Source organism: Vanessa cardui, chromosome 12 (assembly GCF_905220365.1).
Source record: "Vanessa cardui chromosome 12, ilVanCard2.1, whole genome shotgun sequence".
Taxonomy (NCBI): domain Eukaryota; kingdom Metazoa; phylum Arthropoda; class Insecta; order Lepidoptera; family Nymphalidae; genus Vanessa; species Vanessa cardui.
The window spans coordinates 10944120-10969893 of record NC_061134.1 but is presented as its reverse complement, the minus strand read 5'-3'; the positions used below and the strand labels follow the sequence as shown (position 1 = coordinate 10969893).

Below are 25774 nucleotides of genomic sequence, written 5' to 3'. Positions count from 1 at the left end.
GATGTTACCCAATTACCTCAAGTGATAAACAAAAACCGCGAAACGAAAGAAATTTAAAAATGGAACCTTTGACTTATAACTAAAACACTTAAAAAAATCACCGCATTTACAAACTGTCACTTTGTATCGATATAAATGTCAAAAGGTTAAATTCGAAACACACATGTGCATTAATGTGCATTAATACAAAATCGGTGTAAGCAGGATATAGTGCATACATTACTTATACTTATTTAATCTGTGGAAATCTTGTATAGCATATTTTAACGTAATGGACAATTTATTAATAATAAAGAGATTTGAAATACTAAGTAACACCTACCTTAGAGTGTAATGTTGTGATTATATGTTTTGATAGACTGTCAAACTGAACGCATACGAATAGAGTGACCCACAATTGGCCGGTTAGTACACGCACACTAGCAAAGAAATATGACGTATGTCGTGTGTAAAGCGTAGCTGTCACGCACACCAATGTAATAAACTCGGCTCGTTTGTTTCATAGCGAGATGCTCTATATACATATATGTATAAATAAATAATCTAAGATGTAATGTTTTCAGGGTTTAAATTTGTATGTGAGTTTCTTTGTCTGAATAAATTTGCATGCATGGCATATCATCCGTTCTGAAAATACCTACTTAGGTGCAATAATTAAAAAAAATCATTACTTTTTTTAACTGAATCGAGTGTTTCTCAACGGGACGATCTTAACTTTGCACCGATGCACAACGATACATAATGGTCGGTGTTGTAATATTTACCAGAATACATGAATAAATATCTATTAATGTGTGTTTAGCTACATATATAACAACTACATAAGCAAGTAATTTGTTGCTATTTTGTTCAAATGTCTGCGATTTCGAGTAGATTCAAAACGTCACAACATAAAACAGATACTTATTGAAACAATACGTTTATGTAACAAAGCTGACCTTTGGTTCTTTGAATAATGTATATTTTCGTCGCAGCTAGAATTTGAATTCAAATAAAGAAACTACATTTTTCTTTTGAAATATTTTTAGATGTTAACATCATTAGGTATTTGGAAAATCGAAAATCACTAATAAATATCGAATGTCTAAATTAACTCAGTTAATTGACTAACTAATTTCGAAAGTCGAATGAATATTAAATAGCGTTGCTAAAAAAAAAATACACGAACCATTCTAGCGTCAATATTATTAATAAAACTGTTACTAGTCTGGAAAGAAATACCTCACAATATTACCCGTCGATAAGCATCAATTAAAAGCTTTTGAAAAGCTTCTATCCGCCTTCTAACCGCCTCAAAGGCACTATCTATTAACGTAAACATATATTGTGCACTTGTTCCTATTTTATTGCATCACATTAAATATCACCAGTATTAATTAATCCTATTAATTAAACTAATAAAGTTCTAAGAAATCTTCAATGATAGTGACTATATTCTGTGGCGCATTTAAATGGACGTGATGTGTTCCCTCCACTTCGATATAATTAACGTCAGCGTTTTGTTTTAGTTTCTCCACGACGTCCAAATAATAATCCAATCTCTCCCACTTCTGACCTGGTATAGCCCTAATGTTTAAAACCTTACACGTAACTTTGCTGGCATATTCCAGAGCCGTTTCTATCGACATCATCGCTAGTCCAGCTACCTTTAGCCTGGGATCCCTTTTGAAGTAATAGCCTTTCTTATTCATATGCGCTGGAACCGGAGCCATGCCCCTTTTCATTAGAACTTTGCAATTCTCCCTCGACACTGATCCTTTGTATGCATCACAGACTATATCGATCATCTCCTCGTAATCGTAGCAAGGGATTTTGTCCTCTGGCAAATTTTCGTAATCAAGATTCTTATCGATCATACCACCAGTATTCTTAACCATATGCTCCGGTGCTCTCACACAAGGACTCGCTATATCGATGCAGATAATTTTGTCAACATCGTCAGGAAACGACGCTGCATACATGAAACTCAAAGCGCCTCCCAGCGAATGTCCCATGAGCGTAACCTTACTCCACTTAAAATATTTCACTATTCTTCGTAAAAGAGCAATGCCATCCCAGAATATATAATACAGCATACCCGTTGGGTAGTGTGTTGACAAACCGTGACCGGGTAAATCTACACAGAGCACGGATGTTGTGGCTGGGAGGAGAGGTATCAGTTTGTCCCAAGTACCAGCGTTATCCTGCCAACCGTGAATAGCGATCATCGGTTGCTTGTTCTTGGGCCCCCACCATCGGCCCGCGACGTGGCCCCATGGTACCGGAATTTCTATTTCTTCCACTTGAATGCCAAGAGGTAAATCTGAAAAGAAATCGTTTACAAATTATTATTTTATTCGATATTCCGTGAAAATGGACTATGAGCACACTAAGTTTATCACGTGATTAAGAAGACGAAGTGTAATTTACACTTACAACAGACCGTGATAGGAGTATCTTAATTGGTTAATGCGCATATATGTCCCTGCATTATCTCCTGATAACAAAAATCACATCACATTCAGAGCACGACAGTCTGAGTGCGTTTTTATTAATTTATATGATCGTTTTAATAGCGCTAGATAAACTAACTAAGGTCAATAATGTGAACGTTCTTAGTATATAAACTATATATAAATTATATAATACATTAAAGTACTATATATACTAATAATATACATCTATGTCGGTGAAAGATGTTATCTTGCATAATTGAGGAATCTTCTAAGCTAATAAAAACCTTATACCGGATTATGTAGCGCATTTGGAGAAAGTTCTAGTATATAATATTTACATAAGTGGCTATCCTTTGCAGTTTTATTTTAGATTACCGACGTGATCATCGTGAATATTCTACGTACCACCCACTTATAAGATATCCTACCAAGCAAATAGCAATCGTTTGAACTGTTGTGTTTCAGTGTAAAGGATATGTGAGCCAATGTGAGTACAGGCATAAATGACATTTAATTCTTTAGGAAATGGTTAATATTTCTTAGTGCGTCATAGACCTCTTACAAAAAAAAAAACTTAATTTCCGTTCTCGTTCTTCGTTTTTTATAACTATTTTATTATCGTAATAAAGCTCAAACAACAAAAACGCTCACTCAACAAAAAACAAATCATAAAATGTTATAATCATTGTAAATCATTCTCAACAAATAATTTGTATTATACACCTTATAAAAACAGCCAAAAATATGTGGTAAACAGAAGGACCATAGAGCTTAATTCGTATCATGATTATCATACGAATCTACTAGAAATGAAGAAAACCTATGATGACACCTGTGTGTGTACCTCAAAATTTCAAAATTTCCAACGAAACTGAATCCGGCACTACAGGAAGTGTAAACGTTAAAGTCCTTGGTACGAGACGTGGTCACTGATCGTCACAGTTCTTTCATACAATTCAATTGTTCTTCTTTAATTCCAAAATAAAAACCTTTTAAACAATAACAATGATAAACATCAAATTAAAGTAAAAGAACATTAACATTTTAATTTAGGAAATTAATGATAAAGAAATTGTGTTCGGTGTTAATTCTAACATCATTTTTAAATGAAATTTAAATAAAATTAGTACCATTAACTACTTAGTTTTTCTAGTAGCAGTAATAACTTAATTTAATGCACATATAGCCTCAATTTTATATTCCTATGTAAGACGGCATATGGACTAAGTTGGAATGTTAGAAGGTGCTGTTCAATTCGACTTGAAGAATTTTTTTTCTAACCAAAGACAATATTTATTTAATTTGATTTGTTTTCGGTTGCGATATTAATGTAGGTTTTAACGTGTGATCGCCTAAATACTCTTTCATTCGAGCGTATGTTATACTTAAGACATCAACCTATGATGTAATATGATGACATCATATGTTGGTATAATTATAGGTATTCTGCAAGAAACCAGAACTCACCGTGAAGCTGTCAAAAATGTACATACGACAATGACATTTCAAGAGTGAAATATGAAGTGACTTGTAACACATACCCCTGCGGGTACCGTGGTGAGATGCGAGTGATTAACAGATTAGGTCTGATGAATCCAGCCTGTATCGCTATTACTTGTAATTTGTAACAATTATTAAGACGTTACTTTAATATAAGCCATATGCATTTTTTTCCTGACAGATTAAATTTGTAGTTTTTATATAAACGAAGATTTGGTTAAATTATTCGTTTTAACTAGGTTACACTTATCAAATACAAATATACTTTTATGTCCTTTTTTTTCACAATCGTTAAAAGAGGAGAAAATAATATACATACATATTAAAAAAAATGATAACTATAAATAATTCGTTTGCAAGTGTTTTATTTAAAAAAATACAGCCTAGTCGTGTTGACTAAGGACTTCTTACATTAATCACCATCCTGCTAATTATTGCATCATTAGTAGAGTCCAAAATCAAATTCGACCAACCTCGACCTTGACTTTAGCCGCCATCTTGATTATAAGAGGTTAAACGTTAAAAACTTGGCATATTTTCAATTTTAGAGATATATCTAAATATATAATAATACTTCTGTACATTTATTGCCTTACTAATTTTAGCACCGATATCTTTCATATAAAGCGGGGAAAGAAAACGGGAATATAATTATTGTCAAATCTAAAAGATGATGCAAAAATTTTCAGAATAGTAATTAATACAATTTAAAATTCGAAACCCAAATGGTTTAGTAATAATATCAATTGAGTTCCATTGGTAGAGCACATCACTTCCGTAAAACGAAAAAATTATAAGTACAAAAGTCGTGTACAAACCTTCGCGTTAGGCGTATACAGCTTTTTTTAATATATTTTTCTCTGACGTATAATAAACAAACGTTACTTATAGTTAATAGGCAGTCATTATAAGCACTCAGGTCCCACAACGATTTATATTTTCTCTCTTTGTCGATAACTTTCAATCGATAATTTGATTTCAAAAATTTAAGTTGTTCTTGCAATAAGTTTTTTTTGGGTATTCATGCCTACCCGTAGAAACAGTTATATTGGTATATTATACAGCTTCATCAACCATTGATTTCTAAATAAAACATGGGTTATTGTTAGTATATGTGCATGTATGGATGTGTGAGTGTAATTTCATAGTGTTATTGACTGTACTCACATAACGTCAATAAACTACAGGTGTTAACGAGCTAGTCCTACAAGGTCATGACTTGCATTTGTACTAAATTGAAAAAAACCCATGAACAGTATTTGGCAACTAGTATTTTTAAAAATCGAACATGATTAAGAACTCAATTACACTAAAAAGGTGCAAAAATAAATAACATCGATTGGCAATATTTACTATTCATAGTAGATTTCCTTAATACCTAATATAAGTGATTCGTGTAAGTGTATTCGCTAAGTGATAACGAAGATAATGTTGAGGCGATAGCAAATGATGTGTTCAAAGTCCGTTCAACATAAACATGAATTGCCATAATTTTTTTACGAATACGACCTCGACAGATATTTTTAGTCTTGTCTAAAAGTACCTTATGAGAATACGAAATCCTTTCTACAATATCTATACTCATATTACATGTATGAAATTAACTCTGCCTGTTACGCTTTCATGGCTATTCCACTGAAGTGGAATTAATGACATTTGCTATGAGGTAAGCTTGATTTGCTGGAAAGGACATAGGTCCACTTTTGAATACCTAAATACAATCACAGTCTCTAACTCGTCGTCAAAAACTATTACTTACTAAAAACTGACTGTCTGTTAACACACCAGCTAATTCTATTTGCGTATTCGTCCTATGGATGCGAGGGCTTATAACCTCCCTCCTCGTATTGCTCCGTTCTAGTATGACGACACCAAGCATTTACCAATTTTTTTATGCTTTTTATTTTTTTTAGCTCGGACGATTTGTCTATATTCATTCATTTTGGAGCTAAAACCCAATACACGGCTGATAGCACAAGACGCCGTGTCTCTTGCATATTATGATAATCCATATCGTCGCCACTTGAAACTAGACGATATAATTCGATATTGCTCATCGTTTTTTTTGTTCATATTGAATAGAATGCCTTTCGGTGTCGGTTAACTGGAAACAAACTCAAGAAATAAAGCTGCTCTAATTATTTCGAGTAGTAACTAATAAGCGCACGAAATGACTTGTATTTTTCCAAGATGTTGTTTTTAACTACTTAAATTATTATACATATTAAGAATAGTGTTTCCGTTTTTTTCTATGTAATTTATATAGAGTAATACGCTTTAATCATTACTGTTTTAAATTTTCCATCATGAGGTTTCAATAGACAATATTTGCGGCATTGTAGTATACAATGGAAGAGCTTGTCCAAGAAAATATTTAGGGACTATGTGGAAACGGAATCTTGAACAGTGTGAAAAAATTATTTTTACTTTGCGTGTTTATAGAATGTTTGTAAGCGTTTCTATAAAAATAATCAATATTGTTGTGGATATTTATAATATTTATGATAATGTTCATCTAGTCATGCCCAAGAATTTTAACTTGAGTTAGAAACTTGAAGCTTATCTTTACTACTCATGCTTTAAAAAGACTATGATGAATGATCACTGAATCTATCATAATATATAACAATTTGCGAATATTCATAATATTATTATACATATATCGTAATGGAACTGTGGCTCTATTCAGTATCAGTCCCATTTTGTTAACATTAAAGCTGAGGAAGCCCCTAGCGCAAAGGTTAAATACTTCAATACGTATACAGTTAGTGTTCCAATTAATGTTCTACAGCACAATACATAATGAAAAAACGAATATTTAGTTCGCCTCGTAGAGCAATATCAAAATTAGTTAGGTATCTAACTTTAGCCTCGTATGTTGCGGAGTTTAGCCTGACGAGGTAAAAATGATTCGAGTTTCGAATGTAAAATGATTTCTCATATTGTAGCATCAATAATATTAATATCTTATATCAGTGCCATTGAATGCTCTACTGCTTTCTTATAAATAAAATAAAATATTCACATTTTATATCAAAAATACAATAGGACCAAAAGTGTATCCTTGTAAAACACCAATTTTTACAAAAGATCTAATCTTTTGATAGAATCCTTTGACTTAGATATGAAGTAATGTATAAAAAGCTCTATGTTTAATACCATAGTATTTAAGTTCACATAAAACATTTAATGTTCTACATAGTCAAATGCTTAAGAATAATCTTAAAAAACGCCACATTATCCCTGTGACATTGACATGCTTAGCAAATGTGTCAAAGAAATTGACCGAAACCTGCATTAGTTATTGAACGAAAAGTAATAAACAGGAGACAATTCAATTGCGATTTTTGTTACCACTGAGTAAAGTTTAAACATTTTTTTTTATTTTCTATATATTATTTTGAATCTGTAAGTTGTCACTACCGCATAGACCTTAGCATTATAAGAAATATTAACCATTTGATACATTACACCAATATACTACCAACCTTGGGAGCTATGTGTAGTGAACAACACTGGCTCACTCACCCTTAAAAATGGAACACAACAACACTGAGTGTTAATGGCGGTTGAATATGTAATGAGAGGGTGGTATTTATCCGCCCCCACCATGTGCTAGCCAATCTGGCAAGGTCACTGTCACCGTAACCTTAACCTTATAAATATTGATTGCTTTCCATAAGAGCGACAAAGTAAGTCTTATATGACAACATGCTCATACAATTTTAGTACTCCATACACAGTTAAGTTAAACAGTATTAAAAGTATTCCTTAAATAATAGGATATAAATTTAGTCATATCTAAATTATAAGTGTGACTATTTATATATGATTGAATCATCCTAACATTACTATTAGATTATTGATTTTGTTTAAGGAAATAGTGTTGTGTAATATGTTGTAAGTAATGTATGTAAGAATATGGTCATTGACCTTCTTTAAAGACATTATTACAATATACGTACATATACATGGTTGGAATTTGCAATTTATATTTATATGCAAATAATTTCCATAAACTAACTTTTTTGTGAAGAGTATCAATGCTTATGTAATTAAATAAGTACTTATAAAATGTATCAAAAAATAATTACTTCATGGTTTTAATAACTTCGATTGAGCTTAGTTAAATGTACGAAAACAGGAGTAAATTTAATGATGCATTTTTATGCTTAAAATATTTTCATGATTATATTTTGAGTCAAAACAGCACTCAAAATATAATCATGAAGGTAAAGGTGATGACATAATCATGGCAGGAGACATGTCTATATTATTAACATATAAATATGTATTAGATTACAAAAACATACAATATATAACAATGTATTTAAACAATCAACCATTTCAGATTCATTAACAGCTGTTCATCCCAACTTCATTGGGGTGAAATAAATAATTCCATTTAATTTCTGATTCTAATGCCACCCTCTACAAACTCAATCTTTCCAAGATTCCCTTCCCATTCAAATATACCCAAATTATTTAATCTATATCAAAATTATGTTATGTTAAAACAACTATATAAGATAATAAATCTGTTTTACATACTATTCTAATAGAAAGGTAATTTAAGCTTGTGTAAAGTTATACTTGTTGTGTACTGTTATATTTGTAACCTGAGAAACTATATACAAGTATATTTACTTTTTTTGTTAACTTACTCAACAACTTGAAAGTTTTTTACAACTGTAAAACATTACAACTTATTTAATTTTATTATTTCAAGGATATCAGGTATAAGCTCTGAGGTTGGCAAGTTAATTGATTTATAATTTTGTGTAAGTTTTTATAACTTTTTGATTTCTTTAAAACCAAAAAGTTATATGGAATTAAGACCATTGAGATCACCATAGCTATAAACATTTACATAATATAATTAGTCTGATGTTAAGATTAAAATCAATGTATGATAAATATATTTTAAAAATATACATACAAAAATTTCAAAAACTGATAAATTAGTTTCAAATTTCGAGAAGTAAAAATGTTGTTCTAGATTAATGATTAATTTTATCAAGTAAGCAGCTTATTTAGCTCAGTTTCTCTCAACTGTAAATTATAATAATAAAATTATTATTTATAAATAAAATAAAATACTATGGCTAATAGAACCCTTAATTACATAGTATCACAAGGTTAAATACATTTACAACATGAATAAAGGTTAAATGCACAATTTAGAATGTTAAAGTTATCAAAGTATAAATTAGCAATTAATGCATAAAATTAATACCATACTATAAATAATATAATATCCGTTTTAATGTGCTTGTGATGGAAATTATTATGAAACATCAAATAAATGAACCAATTCACTGCATTGTATAAAATCTCATAATACCTTCTTTGTGATATCCATTGACCTTCTCTTCAGCCATTCTGCAGTATGTTTGTTCTTTTCAAGAAAACCAATTACACTTAAAACTATGCGCACAATTATATATTAAATATAATATAATAAAATATTTCAGAAATAAAAATATTTTTATGGAAGTTTAATAAAAAAATATATAGGAATATTTGGAACACTGAAAAGAACGACACTACGTAATCACTCGCGCAAGCGCTATAGCAATAAATAAAATAATTTACATGAAACAACTGGAACAGCTGAATATAAGACAATTACTGACGTCTGACAATTTGAAATTGACAAATACCACAGTGCGTTAAGCGTATCCGTCAGTTGTTTTTTGTAACGTATGTCACAAACTTTACCGCATATTAATTTTTTCAATTTATACTGCAAAAAAATTATTCTAAACTAAACTAAACATTTAAAAAAATGATTAATTACTGAAAAATTAGAATAAAAATAATATAAGATAATTTAAATAAGGAATTTTAAAATTGAAAGTTGAAACAAAATGGAATTGGGTAGGGGAAAAATGAGTACTGGCAGTAGCAATGTTACCATTTTTGGATCTTATATTTATCTTTATATAATGAATTAATTAGTTTAAATCAAATCGGTCTTAGTCCAACATTTAGTAGTTGTTACTTGCTTAAATTTTATATTGATTAATATATCTTATAAATATTGTTTTGTATAATGGTCAGGGACAAGTTAACCAGGAGATCAAAATAACCTTAGAATCTTCGTACAGAATCAAATATTGTGTCCCAGAAACTAGAATGGATTATTGACTTAGCAAAGTCCGAAGTTAGGGATTACATGTAAATACATCCACGGATACGGATCTAAATACGGATATTTGGTTTTATGATCCGCGAATACAGATACGGGTATGAATTCTTTCTAAAAGATTGAAAAAATTCGATAATATTGCACATCGACCTTTGGAAGAAGACAATCTGTAACTGACAAAAGTTATTGCCCTCTTTAATAGTTAACTCATAAAAAACAGTTTCTTACACAAAATACAAAGTTTTGTAATTAATCTGATAAAATATTTGATTTAGTACCTTTGAATTAGATATTAAATATTGATATGATATTAATTATGATAAATGTTTGCAAATATTTTTTTAGGAAATAAAAAAACATTTAATTTTTAGTTTTTCATTGTTACCGAATCTCAAAAATTTCATCTATGGATTAAAAATTAATAAAGTAAAGGTTCCGTGAAAAATTAATGGATACTGATCTCGGATATCCGCTGATGCGGATACGGGTACGGATACATGGCACATCTACATATATACTAGTTACAAACTTACCTTTTCTCGTGTTTATACAATAATTTACACATTTATTCCACATTGTAATAATTGAGTCAGTGCAATAATAAAATAACAATCAAAATAATTTAGTCTAACGTATTAGTAACAAATACTTGTTTTTTTTTTTAATTCTACGATATACTTTAAATACGCTATGTCTTTTTACATATAATGTCATGAAATGTTACATGTATGCAATATTTTATGTGTGCTAACGCCGATAAGATTTTTTGTTTATACGTATTTTAATTTCTGTTTCAAAATTATTAACGCTTATTCGAATGATTTCTGTGCGATCACAATTTTTATGAATTTTCCAATTTATAAATATGTAAAATTTTAAAATTTGTTTTTTATTAAAATATTTATGTTTATTTATTTGTGTCTGTTTGCAATATTTTTAATTTTTTATTAATTAAAAACATCTACTATTTTTTAAAGCTGTCTTTTTCAAATTATTAATTATCTTTATTACTATGAGACTAGCAAGTAGCAACATTGCAGTTGCAATGCGTCATAGAAAACTGAAGAAATAATATTTCAGTGAAGACAACAAGAATCGCTACGTTGACAATTTTATGTGATAATGGCAGACAAAAGGAAAATTAAAAAACGAAAAGAGGTACGTGTCAAATAAATATTTAATGACAATTTCCTAAAATTATTTAGTTATTACAATACCGCTATATACTAACATTATTATTGTTTTCATTTCCATTTCCATATTGCCGACCGTATATTAACCATTAATTTACGTATATATTTAATTAATTAATTTGGTCAAGTTATATTGATAATTATTTAATTATTTGTGATTGTGTAACTTTTCTGCGTACAATTGTAATGACGTAGTTTATTCGGCTATTAAAAAGTTCTGAAAACACGTATACTATTTGCGGTGTTTGAACAAATGAGTCAATACTTTGATATAATTACTTCAAATAAAAAATAATACGTTTACTTTGGCATAATGCGCAGTAACCCTTGTTGTATCAGTGGCATGGTATTTTCAACATTTTAAAAATAAACCACGATCCTTCCGGCTGTTCTTTGTTTGATCTGTGCCAACCGTTCCACGATTAATTTATTTTATTTATTTTCAGCGAAAAAAGGTTTGCTATTGTTCATTTATATTTTATTTAAATACCTTTGTTTATATATGATTAAATCATAAGGTGTTATTTAAACAAATAGTTTTGATATTTATATATACACAGATGCTAACTAATTTAGGTAGTTGTAGTTAATTAGTTTCTTTATACTTATGAATAATAATCAACTGGTGTCCACTGCTTAATGATCATAATTGCAATTATTATGATATCACTACATGTGTATAATATTGACAAGGCAATATTAGAGATATAAGACACATATCTAGTATTGCCTATTAATCTCAAAAGACTACAAATAAAATAGTCTCCAAATGTCTCAATGTTGTGTTTAGGTGTATCTGGATGAGAAATTTAGATTTACAAAACCATTTCAGTGTTATTGACTGGCAAATATAGGTTTAATTATGGATTAAATATCTAGCACATGAAAACTTAGCAGAGCTTGTCTGGGATTGAACCTGGAATTTTTGCTTATGATTTACATGATTCAACCACTAAACCATATCCAAGGAAATGTAAAGGGAATATTTATTTATTAAGTAAAAGTTACATTGAGTGGTTTAAAATACACTAATCTAATTCAAGATTCATCTACATGGACCTATTTATTGCCTTTCTAAAGTAGGAAGACTTGTTAGCTTGTTCTTATATATCAATTTGGATTTAATAATGAGACGTCTTGAGCTGACAATGTTTTTAATCCAACAAGTTTACTTACAATTTTTAGGATGTTACTTAAGATAGCTATGTAAAATTGTTCTCGTCTTTATATCAATGTTTATTTATTCACAACATGTTAAAACAAACACTTCAAGAAACACCAGTTATATTAACAAGCTTACATTTGCAGAAAACAATCTGATAATTAAATGCATTAGCATTTGTATAATGTTTTAAGAGTTATAAGTTTCATTGCATCAGAAGAGTTACTTGAATATTTTAAATTATTTTCTATTATATGGATTGGAGAATGTTATAGTACAACAATGGTAATTATAGTAACACAGGCAAATTAAATCCTTTAACTAAAATACTGTTAATATATCTGGCCATAAAAAAATCCAACATACATATTGCCTTTAGAGAACTGTTAGTATCTTTCCTCCTAACGGATATATGAATAAAATATGATCAAAGTTGATTGATAATAAATCTAAGTTAAGCATATTATTCTTGTCATCAATTTGTTTTATCTATTGTTTGACCTAGTTTTTGAAAGCAATGATGAGAAGTACCCATTGTTTTTTTAATAACTATTCTTTATTTTATATTCACAATTAAACACAGATATCTTAGCAATAATGTAAATGATTTTTGCATGTTAATTAATTGCTGACACATGTAAATCTAAAGTGCGAGTGACAATGAACAATTTTCGCAAGAAGCTCATAAATTGTCTGCATAAATATTTAGAACTTGAATTATAATTTTGTTTATTTACCTATATAATATATATACTATAGTAGAGCAAATATTGATAAACTCCTCACAAAATATGTGAGCCAATAGGTTTGTTTTATAGAAAATAATAAGTAGATGCAAACACTCTGTTTCATTAAACAGTGATTTTTTATTACTAGACGGCATCACTATAAATTTAGCTTGCAAAGATTAATTTATTTCAGAGCTCCAATTTCCTTTTTTTTTAAATATTTAAGCATTATTTAATAAGCGAAAGTTTACTTCTAACGTTAATATTCAACTTATCATCATAAAATTTAATATACATTGTCAGACCACAGAACAAATATACATTGTTAGATACATAGAACCATCTCGCTACCTCAAAAACTGCAGTTGTAAACTATTTAATATTAACTCAACCATTTTTATTGTTTTTTCTTTTTTTAACAACTTATAAATATAAGAACAATAGATTCAAATCTCATAATTTCGTTCATTTAATTTTTTTTCTCCAATATGGTTAACAATTAATTTGTTTACTTAACATATACATATCGTTATTAATATATGTATACGATTTTAATTCATCTTGAAATTCAGAGTGTAAATAATTAGTGAACACTTTTTTAGTGATTAAATATTTTCATTTTTTGAAATACATATTTACATAATTATGTTTAGTTACGTTATCAGCTTTCGACGTTATATTTAAAATAGTTGTCGAAATTGACTGAAAAATATTTATATAAAAAATTACGTCTACATACTTTTTCAGTTGACAAATAGCGACAATTTTTTTAATTGCCCTGCTGCGTGTCTTTAATGCAGGCATAGATGTAGCGGAAATCTTCCGAAGGTCTTACTGCAATTGTATTCATTGTTTCATCTTCATGATCAACAGATTTGATAAATAAAAGAAAAAAAAAATACAACATGTAAATATAGTTATTGTAACACAAGTAGGTCGATATGTGTCATAAATTCAAAAAACGAATGTGTAAACTATGGCGAGTTACTTCTAGAATTTTATTCCTACAAATCATGGTATCATTTAGGTATACTAGCTTGAAGAGAATGTCCCACTTTCACCGGTACGGTAGCGTTAGTCGAGAACTGTCACGATAGCTCGCGGGTGTGTACGTGGCCTTACATTTTATATTAAAAATGAGAGATTTTGTGAGTATTCTATTTTTAAAATGTGTTGATATTTTGTTTTTTTTTTTTTAATGTGTGTATTTTTATGAATTCCGAGGAAGAGCGTGCTCACGATTTAATTTTAATATTTATAAGTAGATAATGCACCAGTATCATTACTTTTTTTGTTTTGTTGACGATATGTTATTTTTATAGGAAATTCTTCGACTTTCTCTTAACACATCTTTGCGATCTATTGCGGATTGAGTTAAAACTATTTAGATTTATTCATTTCAATACAGGTATGTTTTGAATGTTCATTCTTGTTCGATATCTTAAAAATTCAACGATCGTTCAATTTAAAATTGTGTTATGATTATTGACTTGAAACATTCAAGTGATCTGTGTCTTGAATTTTTTAATGTAGTTATTTTTATACTTAAATAAATGAAAAATATTAGAGTGCACAATGCAATCTAGTGATCATAACTGCTGCGCACTCAATAATAAAAAGCAAACTTTTTGAATAAACAAACTGCAGGCGTATTCTGTGAGAAGTAACTCGAAACTCACCGTAGGACCCAAGCGTGAAATTTCAAAATGTGATATGTGACATTGACTCTTACTTACTCATTAAATGATTTATAGGATACACGTACTATAATGGCATATCAAAACCGTAAGGCCATTGTCAATATTTCACGAGTGAGATACGATGTGAATTCATATACGCCGATTTTGACGACCTCCGTAGTCGAGTATAGTGTGTACATCGGTTTTCATGGGTACGCAACTCCGAAAACTCGGGTTCAATTCCCGGCCGAGTCGATGTAGAAAATTCATTAGTTTTCCATGTTGTATTGGGTCTGTTTGTGGTCGTTACTTATGGTTTTCCATAACACAAGTGCTTTAGCTACTTAAATTGGGATCAGAGTAATGTATGTGATGTTGTCCCATATTTATTTATTATATACAATAGCTGATCCTCTAGTCAGTCTTGTTCTATAGTTTTGTATAAAACTGGGCCTGTGACTAACTCTTTCGCATATGACATTTGTCTAAACTTTGTCTTAGAATTTGTCTCAAGAAGCACCGTTTCAAGATATACAGGAATAGATGACGTTGTTTTCCAGATGTCAAAACAACAGTCAAACCTATTATTGGATGTAGAGCGTTAAATATATTTATTGATTAGTAAGAATTCTCCACCAGTTAGAAAAGAAATTCAGCTGATACGAGAATAAATATCAGAGGAACTTTCATGAGATTATCGTTTAACTGGCGCGCTATTTGGGTTTTGTAGTATGATATTATATAGTCCTATAACCTTTAAAACTTTTCTCAATAAATTGGCCATCTGAACCAAACATTTTTGCAAATTGATCTGGTAGTTCTGAGATTAGCCGATTCAAAACTCTGAAGCTTTGTAATGCTAGTATAGATATCAGATAACATGCATGCGTTTAATATAATACATTTTTGGGGATTATTTTATATAGCATCAACAGTAATATTGGTGATGTCTTTAATGACAAATAAATTGAACCAAACTGAAGCTGCGACATTGGCTTTTACGATAGCTACTAACTCTTAAGTTAGCAGCTATCGTTAATTTCAATCGAAGAAGGAATTAAGATGATAACTTGGCCTCATTCTGTACTACTAACAGTTCTCGATTATAATGGCATTTGTTGGATAAAAAGATTCCACTTAACGACTCATATCCACTTTAATCTCACTTCCGAACTTTTGATAACGGCTTAGTCGATATCCAAAATGCCATTTTTGTCGCAAATCCATAATGAATACTATTGATTATTTAAGCTCTCGACCAATGACGTCGCGTCAAATTATTATGAAATGTTTCCTATTGGACAATAGCGATGCTTTATTAAGGGATTCATGCCCTTAATAAAGCATCAGCAATACTCCCGTTAAACGTAAGTTTGTGTTAGAAGCGGAGCCAACAATGACACCAAGAGGTCAGGTTCGGACCTACTACATATAAACTTTCACTTCGGTAGGCTCTGATATTATTCATACTTAGTTCCTGTTTTAAAGCTATTCCAATGGGCAGAAGTTTTGCAAATTACATTTTGAGGTTCTTGCAGTTTATTTTATAATAATGTTAATATTTACTGTACCTACTATCTAAAGAAAAAAAATTATATCAAATACAAAATAAAATTTCATCCGTAGATTAACCGGAGAAAATATAATAATAATAAAAGTAAACAAATATTCTAGATTGGACGTGGGCTGATCAAATTGCACCCTAACCATTAAATATTTTTTTGAACATGTTATTTAAGCAATATGTCTGATGCTATTTTTAAATTCATTTCAAAGGATCAATAATATAGCTATCTCTTTCTCATGTATGCAATGTGAAAGGGTAGCATGTTTTTAATAAAATTTATATAATAAAATCGCAAGAGATTTAAATCGTGATAGAAATCTCAACTGGATGTCTTGCGTAATTCATTAGTTGTTAATAATTACGGTTTTTGTTAGCAAGTGCCAATGTCAGGGTCAGCGTTATGTAATCTTTAAACGCCTTGCTGCACTATCCGCTTTGAATTAATGAACTGACTATTTCTGAAAGTACTTAGGTATATATTTATTGTGATGTCGATTTTGATTTATTGTTTATTTAAAAACATTACTAAATATACTACAGAATTTGTTTATTTACATCACATTAGAAACTTCTAAAATGTTCAGTGTTTCTTTAGTATATTGTTCATGTATTATATAAAATTCTCTCGAATCATTCTATTTATTAAAAAGCCGCATTAAAATCCGTTGCATAATCTTAAAGATCTAAGCATGCATATAGACAGACAGCGGTAAGCTACTTTGTTTTATACTATGTTATGATATTGATATCAATTAATTAATGTTCTTATACAGAATTTGAAGTTAAATGTTGTTTTATCTTAATAATATAACGTATAGAGATCTTAATTCTGGTTAAAGAGTTTTACGGTAAAAGCATGCAGTATAAAGCATAAATATGTACTTATACGAAAATGATATTAAAATGAGTAGAGAGAGCCACATGTCAGCCTGTAAATTTATTGCTTGGCTAAGTCCTTCTCTCCCTTTCAGAAGAAAGTAAGAGCATATTCCACCATGGTGCTCCAATGCGGGTTGGTGGATTCAAATGTGGTAGAAATTCGTTGAAATTAGACACATGTAGGTTTACTCGCATTGTTCTCCTCAACCGCTGAGCACGAGATGAACGAAACCTGGCAATTTAACTCTCTTGGATAGTGTAGTGTCAAAAACGCTATAGCAGCCGTCTCTTACTCATAAAAAAGCCAATATACCTACCGCTTTCTATACTTTATATATACTTTTTATCCCCTTATAAGGTAAATTTGAGGGAACATTTCATTTTGTTCATCTAGGTTCCAAAATAAAAACTATACAAAAACTCATTCCACTTGACCCAGTAGCTTAGGCTGTGTGTTGTATGCCATTGACTGATTTTGAAATGATATTATGTAGATTAAAAAGAAAGCATCGCAAAGGTTAAAATATGTACAAATCCAGGTTTAACAAATTATCACTTTTACCGCTTGTGAAATTGGAACGACAAGGCTAAACGAAACTATTATTAAAATGCTTAATCAATAGAATCACATAAATAATTGATATGCTTCTCTAGAAGCTCACGACTGCTTCTAAGCAGTCGTGATCGCGACTTCGCACGCATTTGAATTTAACAGAATGTGTTATTGTAGCTTAACTTATTACATCAGCTACTACGGCCTGTGAAAGTCCCATCAAAATCGGTCTAGTCTTTCCCGAGATTAGCCGAAACAAACAGACAGACAAAACTAAAGTTGTTTAAATATATGTATCGTGTACATAAATATGCATTTGGTAAAAAGCGTTTGATTTAATATTACAAACAGACACTATTATATGTATAGATTTGTGTGTATCATACTTTTACGATATGTTATGATATGTCATAGATGATTTGACGTCATCAAATAGCTAATATGGCTGAATGAGGCCCATTATATGGTAAGTTATAGCAAATGACCGGGGCTTCAAACGGCAGTATTCTACATCGCGTGCCATTAGTATGGTGACATTGAAAAATCTATGACGAATGCGACGGAAAAGTTTATATTTGTAATCGAAAATACTTTATAAAAATCCCGTTTTGAAATTCGAATATTTATGTATATGTATATATATTATGTCGATTTAATGCGATAGATATAAAAAATATCGTAGGTAAATAACGCTTACTCTATGGTATTTCGTTTTCCCGCCAATAAAATAATATCTCAAATTATAATTTAAATAAACTAACGGTGTGACCAAAATTGCAATAAAATCCGGTTGTTTCTTGGTATTATATTTACATTTATAATTAATATAAACAGATTGTTACTGTTCTTTTTTTTCAAAAATGGAATGTCGATAACTTTGACATTAAAATTAAATAAATACTCTTTTTGATTTGCAGGAGTTTGGTGAGCCGCCCGTGAATGAGAAGCCAACGAGTGAGGAGTATGCTGTCGCGAAATGGTTGAAGGCAAATGTTCCCACTAAGAAAACCAAATTCCTCAACCACCACGTCGAATACTTTACAGGTATAACGGTTGTTTTGTATTATAGATCCGTATTTTATCTTTTACTATTTTAGGGTTCCGTACAAACAATATAAAAACGGAAGTTATAGGATTTTCCGTATCCGCCTTCGAGTTCAGTGACTCTATCACAAAATCAAGAGCTTAAACTTTTGACAAAAATTAAAATAAAATATAATATCAATAATAATAATTCAATGACTAAGGATTTTGTCCTTAAGATCACTACTTAATACAATCCGTTCCAAGAAAATTCGTTTTGTGATTTAATTTTTCATATCTGTCGATAAATAGTGACAAAAAAAGCAAAAGAATGTGCCAGGTGCATAAGTTAAAATAGAAAACAATAAACAAAAACTCCTAGAAAAAATACGAGCAAAGTTATAATGTCGTCAAATGTAAATAACAAAACGTATAATGAAACTAAATGTGTCCTGCGATTGTGTTTCACCCACGTTCGTTTAGATAATACATAATTGCTTCTGACATCCAACAGGTTTATTAACTAGCTGTGCCGACCACTCCGTGCGCGTTTGAATAAATAAATAATAACAAAAAATTAATAATAACAAAAAAGTTACAGTTTAATCACAAATATTACTGACTTAGTAATTTAGCATGAGGTTTTGTGATATTCATTGTCTTTGACGTGAGACGAACATTTCAGGGTGAATTGATATATACCTAATTCTAAAATAAAGTATCTCCTTAAGCTACTTCTTACATCAGCTACCTACCAGTTAAAGTCCCGTCGAAATCAGTCCATCCGTTCCAGAGATAGCCGAAACTAACAGACAGACAGAGAAAAATTGCAAAAAATGTTATTTTAGTATATATTTATCTTAAGGCTTACTAGTACTAATATTGATAACCTTAATGAAGAAACTGACATTTTGATGGTAAATGAAAGATTCAAACCGGACTATTAGTTACTTTAAACAAGCAAATTTTAAGAAAAACAAAATATATACACATTGAAAGTCGATAGAATTTACATCTATCATCATTATTATCTATCTTTTTAACGTGGATGATATTTGTAGATATATAATACAATGTGTTAATGTAACTGCATGACCTACTTGTAGGTTATCAGTTATGTAATTAAAAGAAAACATAAATGTTGAATATTTTGTGTTCACGTTTGATTAGTAATGTTTCGAATGAAACGTGTAACCGATATGAGTTTTCATACTGTGACGGATTAAATGAACCATAAGTGTTTGGCTTTTTATTGGTTAGTATATTTTATTTATCTTTCAAAACCATTATTTTATCGTTCTTTGCTATTCATAAGTACCTAACTTGATATATTATTTTAAAATCGTAAAAAAACGTCACAGAATATTTTATAAGTAAGGAAGCATCATTATTACTTAGTGTAAAACAAAGTCCCTTACCAAAGTCTGTCCCTATGTATGCTTGTATGTTTAAAATTACGCAACGGTTTTTGATGTGATTTTTTTTAAATAGATAGAGTGATTCGAGATGAAGGTTTTTGTATATAATACATGGATAATATAAACGTAAAAACGATGGTAATTTTAAAAGTTTCTAATGTGATTTCGTAAATAAACAAATTGTGTATTATATTTAGTATCAGCATTGCACCCATTCGAAGCCGGGGCGGGTTGCTAGTGTTATTATAAAATACCATAAATGTTCGTCCCAAATAAATGTATTTCAATGATTTTTCATGCGATGTTCTCATGGGCTATTTCGGCTATGGCGGTCAAAAATAGATTAAAGCGCAGGGGATAACGCAGTTCTTAAGTTGTGCACACATAGTCGGGCTGTATTTTATTTTAATGGTTACTAATTAGATACAGGGCAGTTCATAATCTGGACAAAAGTTTAAATGATTAGTGAAGCACAGGGTAATCACTACCAACTTCCAAGTCTTGGAATACCACTGATAATCAGTAGCATTCTAAAGTTTCAGGAATACTACTGAGAATCATTGAATACTGTCTCGTCTGAAAAAAGCGTCATCTAAAATTCAATGAATTATATTATTATACGGAGACAATTAAGCATTTGAATTTATTTTATTGTTTTTTAAAGTATTTTTGTTCAACGGAATTTTATGTTTGGAAACGTATGTTTCAGGTACAAAGGCAGTCGATGCACTCCTCACATCGAAATGGGCAACCGGAAAGAATCCAATCTTCACAACGCGTCGCGAAGTGTCCGACTATCTCCACCAAATGCTCGTGCACAAACTGTTCCATAGAGCGAAGAAGGTATGTTTGTTAATTATTCCCTGGTATTATAGGTATACACCATGCCATTATCTACCTAAATTCAATTATGAGTTATGAGCAAAAAACGCGGTGAAAATGTAAATCTATGTAACTTATTGATGATAAGACTATTAAACTACTTCCAAAACTAATCATGATATCAAAAAACCGCGTATATCGAGAGAGAAAGTTTTTCTTATTAATATGACATCAGAAGTAAAAGTCGATCAGTAATGATAAGTAATGATAATGATAAGGAATGAGTACATAAGAGGAAGTTTGAAAGTGACACCGATAGCCGAGAAGTTATGTGGAAGGCGGCTATCATGGTATGGGCATGTAATGCAGAGGAATGAGGGACATATTGTGAGGAAGGCCTTGAGCATGGATGTGGACGGATATAGAGGTAGAGGACGACCAAGGAAACGATGGATGGATTGTGTGAAAGACGATATGATTAGAAATAAAGTTACTTGTGAGATGACGTCTGACAGAGAAGTATGGAAGGAGAAGACATGCTGCGCCGACCCCAAATAATATTGGGATAAGGGCAGGAGGATAATGAAGTAAAAATTGATTAGATGTCAGTTAATGGCATTATAGTTTGCTTTTGATTTCGATACTGTACCTTATCAATAGTAAGGTACAGAAGTTAACGGATAAATTTATAGGTTATTATTTGTGGCTTTTCATTTGCGTTTTAGGAGTTGGTTAGGTGGTAAGCATAAGGACATATCCTTACCCGGAATTCAAGTTTGTTTTATACCAAATGCCATCAAAATCGGTTCAGTGGTTTCGCAAAAAGCAACAAACAGACATAATTACCATCGCATTTATAATATAAGTAAAGATATATCATATAATCATCGTCCATATGCCTGTTTTGGTGCTTTTGTTGTTTTTGTTGATTTTTGTATTAATGTATATTACAGGTACCGGTTAGTGAGCAAGAATTAAAAGGCAAGTCAAAGAAGAAAGACATTGAAAAGTCAAGCAAGAGTGGGGATGAGAAGGATGGAGAAAAGAGTCAAGCGAGTGCCTGTGAATCTAAGGTAGGTGTCACATAAATATACCCATACCTTTACATATGTTTATGATTTTTAGGTTAAGTTGATTCGTAAAATATTATTACTAGTGGTCTACATCATGAGAATGAATCTTCGCGTTTGTTTATTCGAAATAATTTGAATTTGTTGATGGCAATTTTCTTCTATCTATATAATCTAATTATAATGAAATACTGCCACATGTACTTCTACAATGCTGGTTGATAAAACAGATTACAGCATTGTTATTGTTAAGTATGACCATTGTAGAAGCATGTTGGGTTATGCTCCATACTCCTCAAAATAATAAGGAAGCCTTAGCTTTCTTATATGTCGTTTTATTAAATTTCAGGACACAAAGGACAACAAAGAAAATAAAGACAAGGAAAAAGAGAAGAAGAAACGTAAAATCCGTTTAGAAATGCACATGGAACAGTTGTTCTTGGACAGTTTGGACGCATATGTGTGGATATACGACCCGATGCCCTGGTACTACTGGCTGTGTGGAGCGCTAGTCGTCTTTGGCACGATTGGGGTTTGCATGTTCCCACTCTGGCCGGCCACTGTACGGTGAGCTATCATCATTGTAAATAATTAAATAAATATTGGACATCACACACATTACTCTGATCCCAATGTAAGTAGCTGAAGGACTTGGGTTATGGAAAATCAGAAGTAATGGTACCACAAACACAACCCAAGATAATGTAGAATTTTATCTACATCGTCTCGGCTGGGAATCGAACCCGGGACCCCAGAGTGGCCTACCCATGATAACCTGTGTACACACTACTCGACCATTGAGGTCGTCAGAACGACATGTTACTATAATGAGCTCTATCTACAAGGCGAGATGCAAGATTTTTTTGATTAAATCTGCTCTATGTTAAGTCTTTGAAAATAAATAATAAGGTTTAATTTTATGTAGAAGTTGGGTAGTTTACAAAGCCTTTTGAAACGTAGGTAGAAACCACCACCCATGAGGTTCTACATATTCAGTATTGACAGGTACCACTGACTGATGAGTCGGTGGTACCCATCCAGACAGCTTTACACAGAGCCACTAAGTAAATATTTGTGTGTATGTTAGTTGCCTTCCTACACATAATAGGCTATTTGACTGGTTTTTAAAACCCATTTTAAATTATTAAGTAGAGGTTAAGGAACCCAGTAAAAATTTTTTTTTTTTATTTCTAGTACATATTTTCCGAAAAATATCATATTAAAAATTCCATATTTAAATAACGCGCGAAAACGCTACTTGGACAATATGGCGCTGCAATGGGGTCGGTGACGTCACTTTGCTGTCTTTTAACCTGTGACACATATAGTCACGTGACAAACGTTTGAAAAAATGCATTTTTATTTATTGATTTTTGAATAAATTAAGTATTCTTTTCAAGTTTCGTTAATAAATAACCATTTTTAAACTCGTAATATACACTGATTACAAAAATTCACATTTTATTTTTCGCATTATCAAATAGCTTATTGAATGGTATTGAATAAGGTTTCTCTTTTATTCACAGGAAAGGTGTATATTATCTAAGTGTAGCAGCCGCTGCATTCCTCGTAATGATAATAGTGCTGGCCGTACTGCGAGTCGTTGTGTTCTGTCTGGTGTGGATACTGACACTCTCTCGACATCATCTCTGGCTGCTGCCAAACTTAACCGAGGATGTTGGATTCTTTGCATCATTCTGGCCACTTTATAAGGTAATTAGTTCTCTATATAATGTTTAAATTGATCTGATATCAAAGAAAGAGAACAATTTGGATTTTGTGGCTTTAGTGTTTTTTTAATACATGTATGCTCATAATAAAATTGACTGTTTAATCTAATAGCTTGTTATAAGGCTGCAGATCCCCATGATTCAAACCCTAGACCGTGTTGATTGGAGTATTGGATTTTTTGTTAAAAAATCACAGTAAAATTTTGGAGTCTTTAATCTTGGAACTTTTTACACTGGTGTGTTTCGGGACGCACGTAAACCCGTCCATCTTGAGCTTTAAACTCTTTCCAGTCATATCGGACTTGCTGTCCCATGAGATTATTATAAGGAGAAGAGAGTGCATCTGTATTTGCACATTTGTGTACTATAAGTATTAAGCTAAGTTGTAGATGGGTTAAAATAAGTAATAATATATTCCCATGGTTGGCTGGTAAATAAATAATAATAAAAATTCTTTTGCTAACTGTACCTGTTACTGGAGTCTACTGTAAAACTGTCATTTTCTTTTAATAGTATATTTTAACCTCCGTTATATTTTTTATTACAGTACGAATACCGCGGGCCGGGTTCCGAAAGCGATAAGTCATCGAAGAGCAAGAAGAAACGTAAGAAAGACAAGCATTCCGACGAGGAAGAAGAAAAAACTCCGCTAGTGCAAGCGGAGAAGCCGGCCGAGCCCAGCGTTGAGGAAACAACACCGATTCCTCAAGTGGAAACTGTTGATTCTAAGTGAGTTGAAACATTTATAAAATCCTAATTCTAATATCTATTTTGTGTTTTAAAATGTTAGGGTTTGCGAATGTACTTGTCTATTTTATTTAGAAAATATATATAATATTAATTTGTATTTAAATATTGAAAAAGAGTAACTACTGAGTTTGTTGCCGGTTTTTCTCAGTATAATCTACTTTCTGAACCGGTGGTAGCTTCACTTGATTGTAAATGACCATTCAAAAGTGCTTGCAAAAGCCTAATTGACTAAAGTTTATTTAGACTTTGGTAACTCAACTAAGTATATTTTAAATGTGATCTGGAGATTTAAAGAATAGTTTATCTTTGATCTTACTTAGGGTTTCTTCAACTGAGAGGATGCACGATTGGAATGTTCATGGTTTTAATGTTTTTTACTAAATTAAGGGCAACATCATGGGATTGAGTATGATAGTGAGATATATTCAACATGAATATATATATATAATAAAACGAATGCGAAATTAATTCTGATAGTGTGATGATATGAAGCACACCTGACATATAATTCTTTAAACGCAAGCAATGTAGCGGGTAATAACTAGTTGTTATATATGTATATTATTTTCCAGGGAAGAACCACAGGATCCAGTTTCAAATACAGATAAGCTCTCAGAATCTGAATCGGAGAACAGTCAACGATCATCAACGGATAGAGACTTTGAGATGGTCGAGCCAGCGGACTTCGAACCTGATCCGAAGGACAACACAACATAGACATAGTGAATATTAGGTAATACTGACTCATTGGGACAGATTCGAGATGGTTATATTATTGTTTTGTATTATGAAAATCTTTAATTTACTGCAAGAAATCATTACAAAGTGCAAGAATCCATTATTATTATTATGGTATCCTTGTTTATATTTATATAACTTATATTATTCGTATGCTACACAGGTATATTATTATTCTCCAAATTATAATGTTTGAAGTATAGTACTGTGTGTGCATGATACAAATTATATATATATATATATTTGCAAATAATGAATTCTTGCAGTAAGCAAATGAAATGTGCAATTTTATATATACAAGCATAATATTTAATTGAATGAATCTTTAATAAAATTTACAATAGTGGAATATTTTTTTATTATAAAAGAAATCCAT

The 25774-nt window shown here is 30.9% G+C and overlaps 2 protein-coding genes across 3 annotated transcripts; one reads left to right on the top strand and one right to left on the bottom strand.

The window, feature by feature from the left end:
* Window positions 1–967: 967 nt before the first annotated feature.
* LOC124534239 (probable serine hydrolase) lies at window positions 968–9589 on the bottom strand. Its single transcript, XM_047109973.1, has 2 exons — window positions 9280–9589; window positions 968–2302 (listed from the first exon to the last, which is right to left on the bottom strand). Exons 1-2 carry the CDS (start codon window positions 9314–9316, stop codon window positions 1395–1397), a joined length of 945 nt encoding a protein of 314 aa, XP_046965929.1. The 5' UTR covers window positions 9317–9589; the 3' UTR covers window positions 968–1394.
* Window positions 9590–11110: 1521 nt separating this feature from the next.
* LOC124534326 (translocation protein SEC62) lies at window positions 11111–25747 on the top strand. Of its 2 annotated transcripts, none has more exons than XM_047110095.1 (8): window positions 11111–11244; window positions 18765–18891; window positions 20998–21131; window positions 22064–22183; window positions 22530–22747; window positions 23707–23893; window positions 24458–24639; window positions 25233–25747. In XM_047110095.1, exons 1-8 carry the CDS (start codon window positions 11209–11211, stop codon window positions 25375–25377), a joined length of 1149 nt encoding a protein of 382 aa, XP_046966051.1. In that variant the 5' UTR covers window positions 11111–11208; the 3' UTR covers window positions 25378–25747. The 2 variants fall into 2 exon arrangements, with proteins under 2 accessions (XP_046966051.1, XP_046966052.1); XM_047110096.1 differs by lacking the exon at window positions 11111–11244 and adding an exon at window positions 14199–14317.
* Window positions 25748–25774: the final 27 nt, after the last annotated feature.

Coding starts and splice junctions, on each gene's coding strand:
- LOC124534239 (XM_047109973.1), bottom strand. CDS start 9,316: ATGGCTGAAGAGAAGGTCAATGGATATCACAAAGAAG. Junction 2,303..9,279: donor CAATGGATATCACAAAGAAG/GTATTATGAGAT, acceptor ATTTCTTTTCAG/ATTTACCTCTTGGCATTCAA.
- LOC124534326 (XM_047110095.1), top strand. CDS start 11,209: ATGGCAGACAAAAGGAAAATTAAAAAACGAAAAGAG. Junction 11,245..18,764: donor AAATTAAAAAACGAAAAGAG/GTACGTGTCAAA, acceptor TTTGATTTGCAG/GAGTTTGGTGAGCCGCCCGT. Junction 21,132..22,063: donor TGTTCCATAGAGCGAAGAAG/GTATGTTTGTTA, acceptor TGTATATTACAG/GTACCGGTTAGTGAGCAAGA.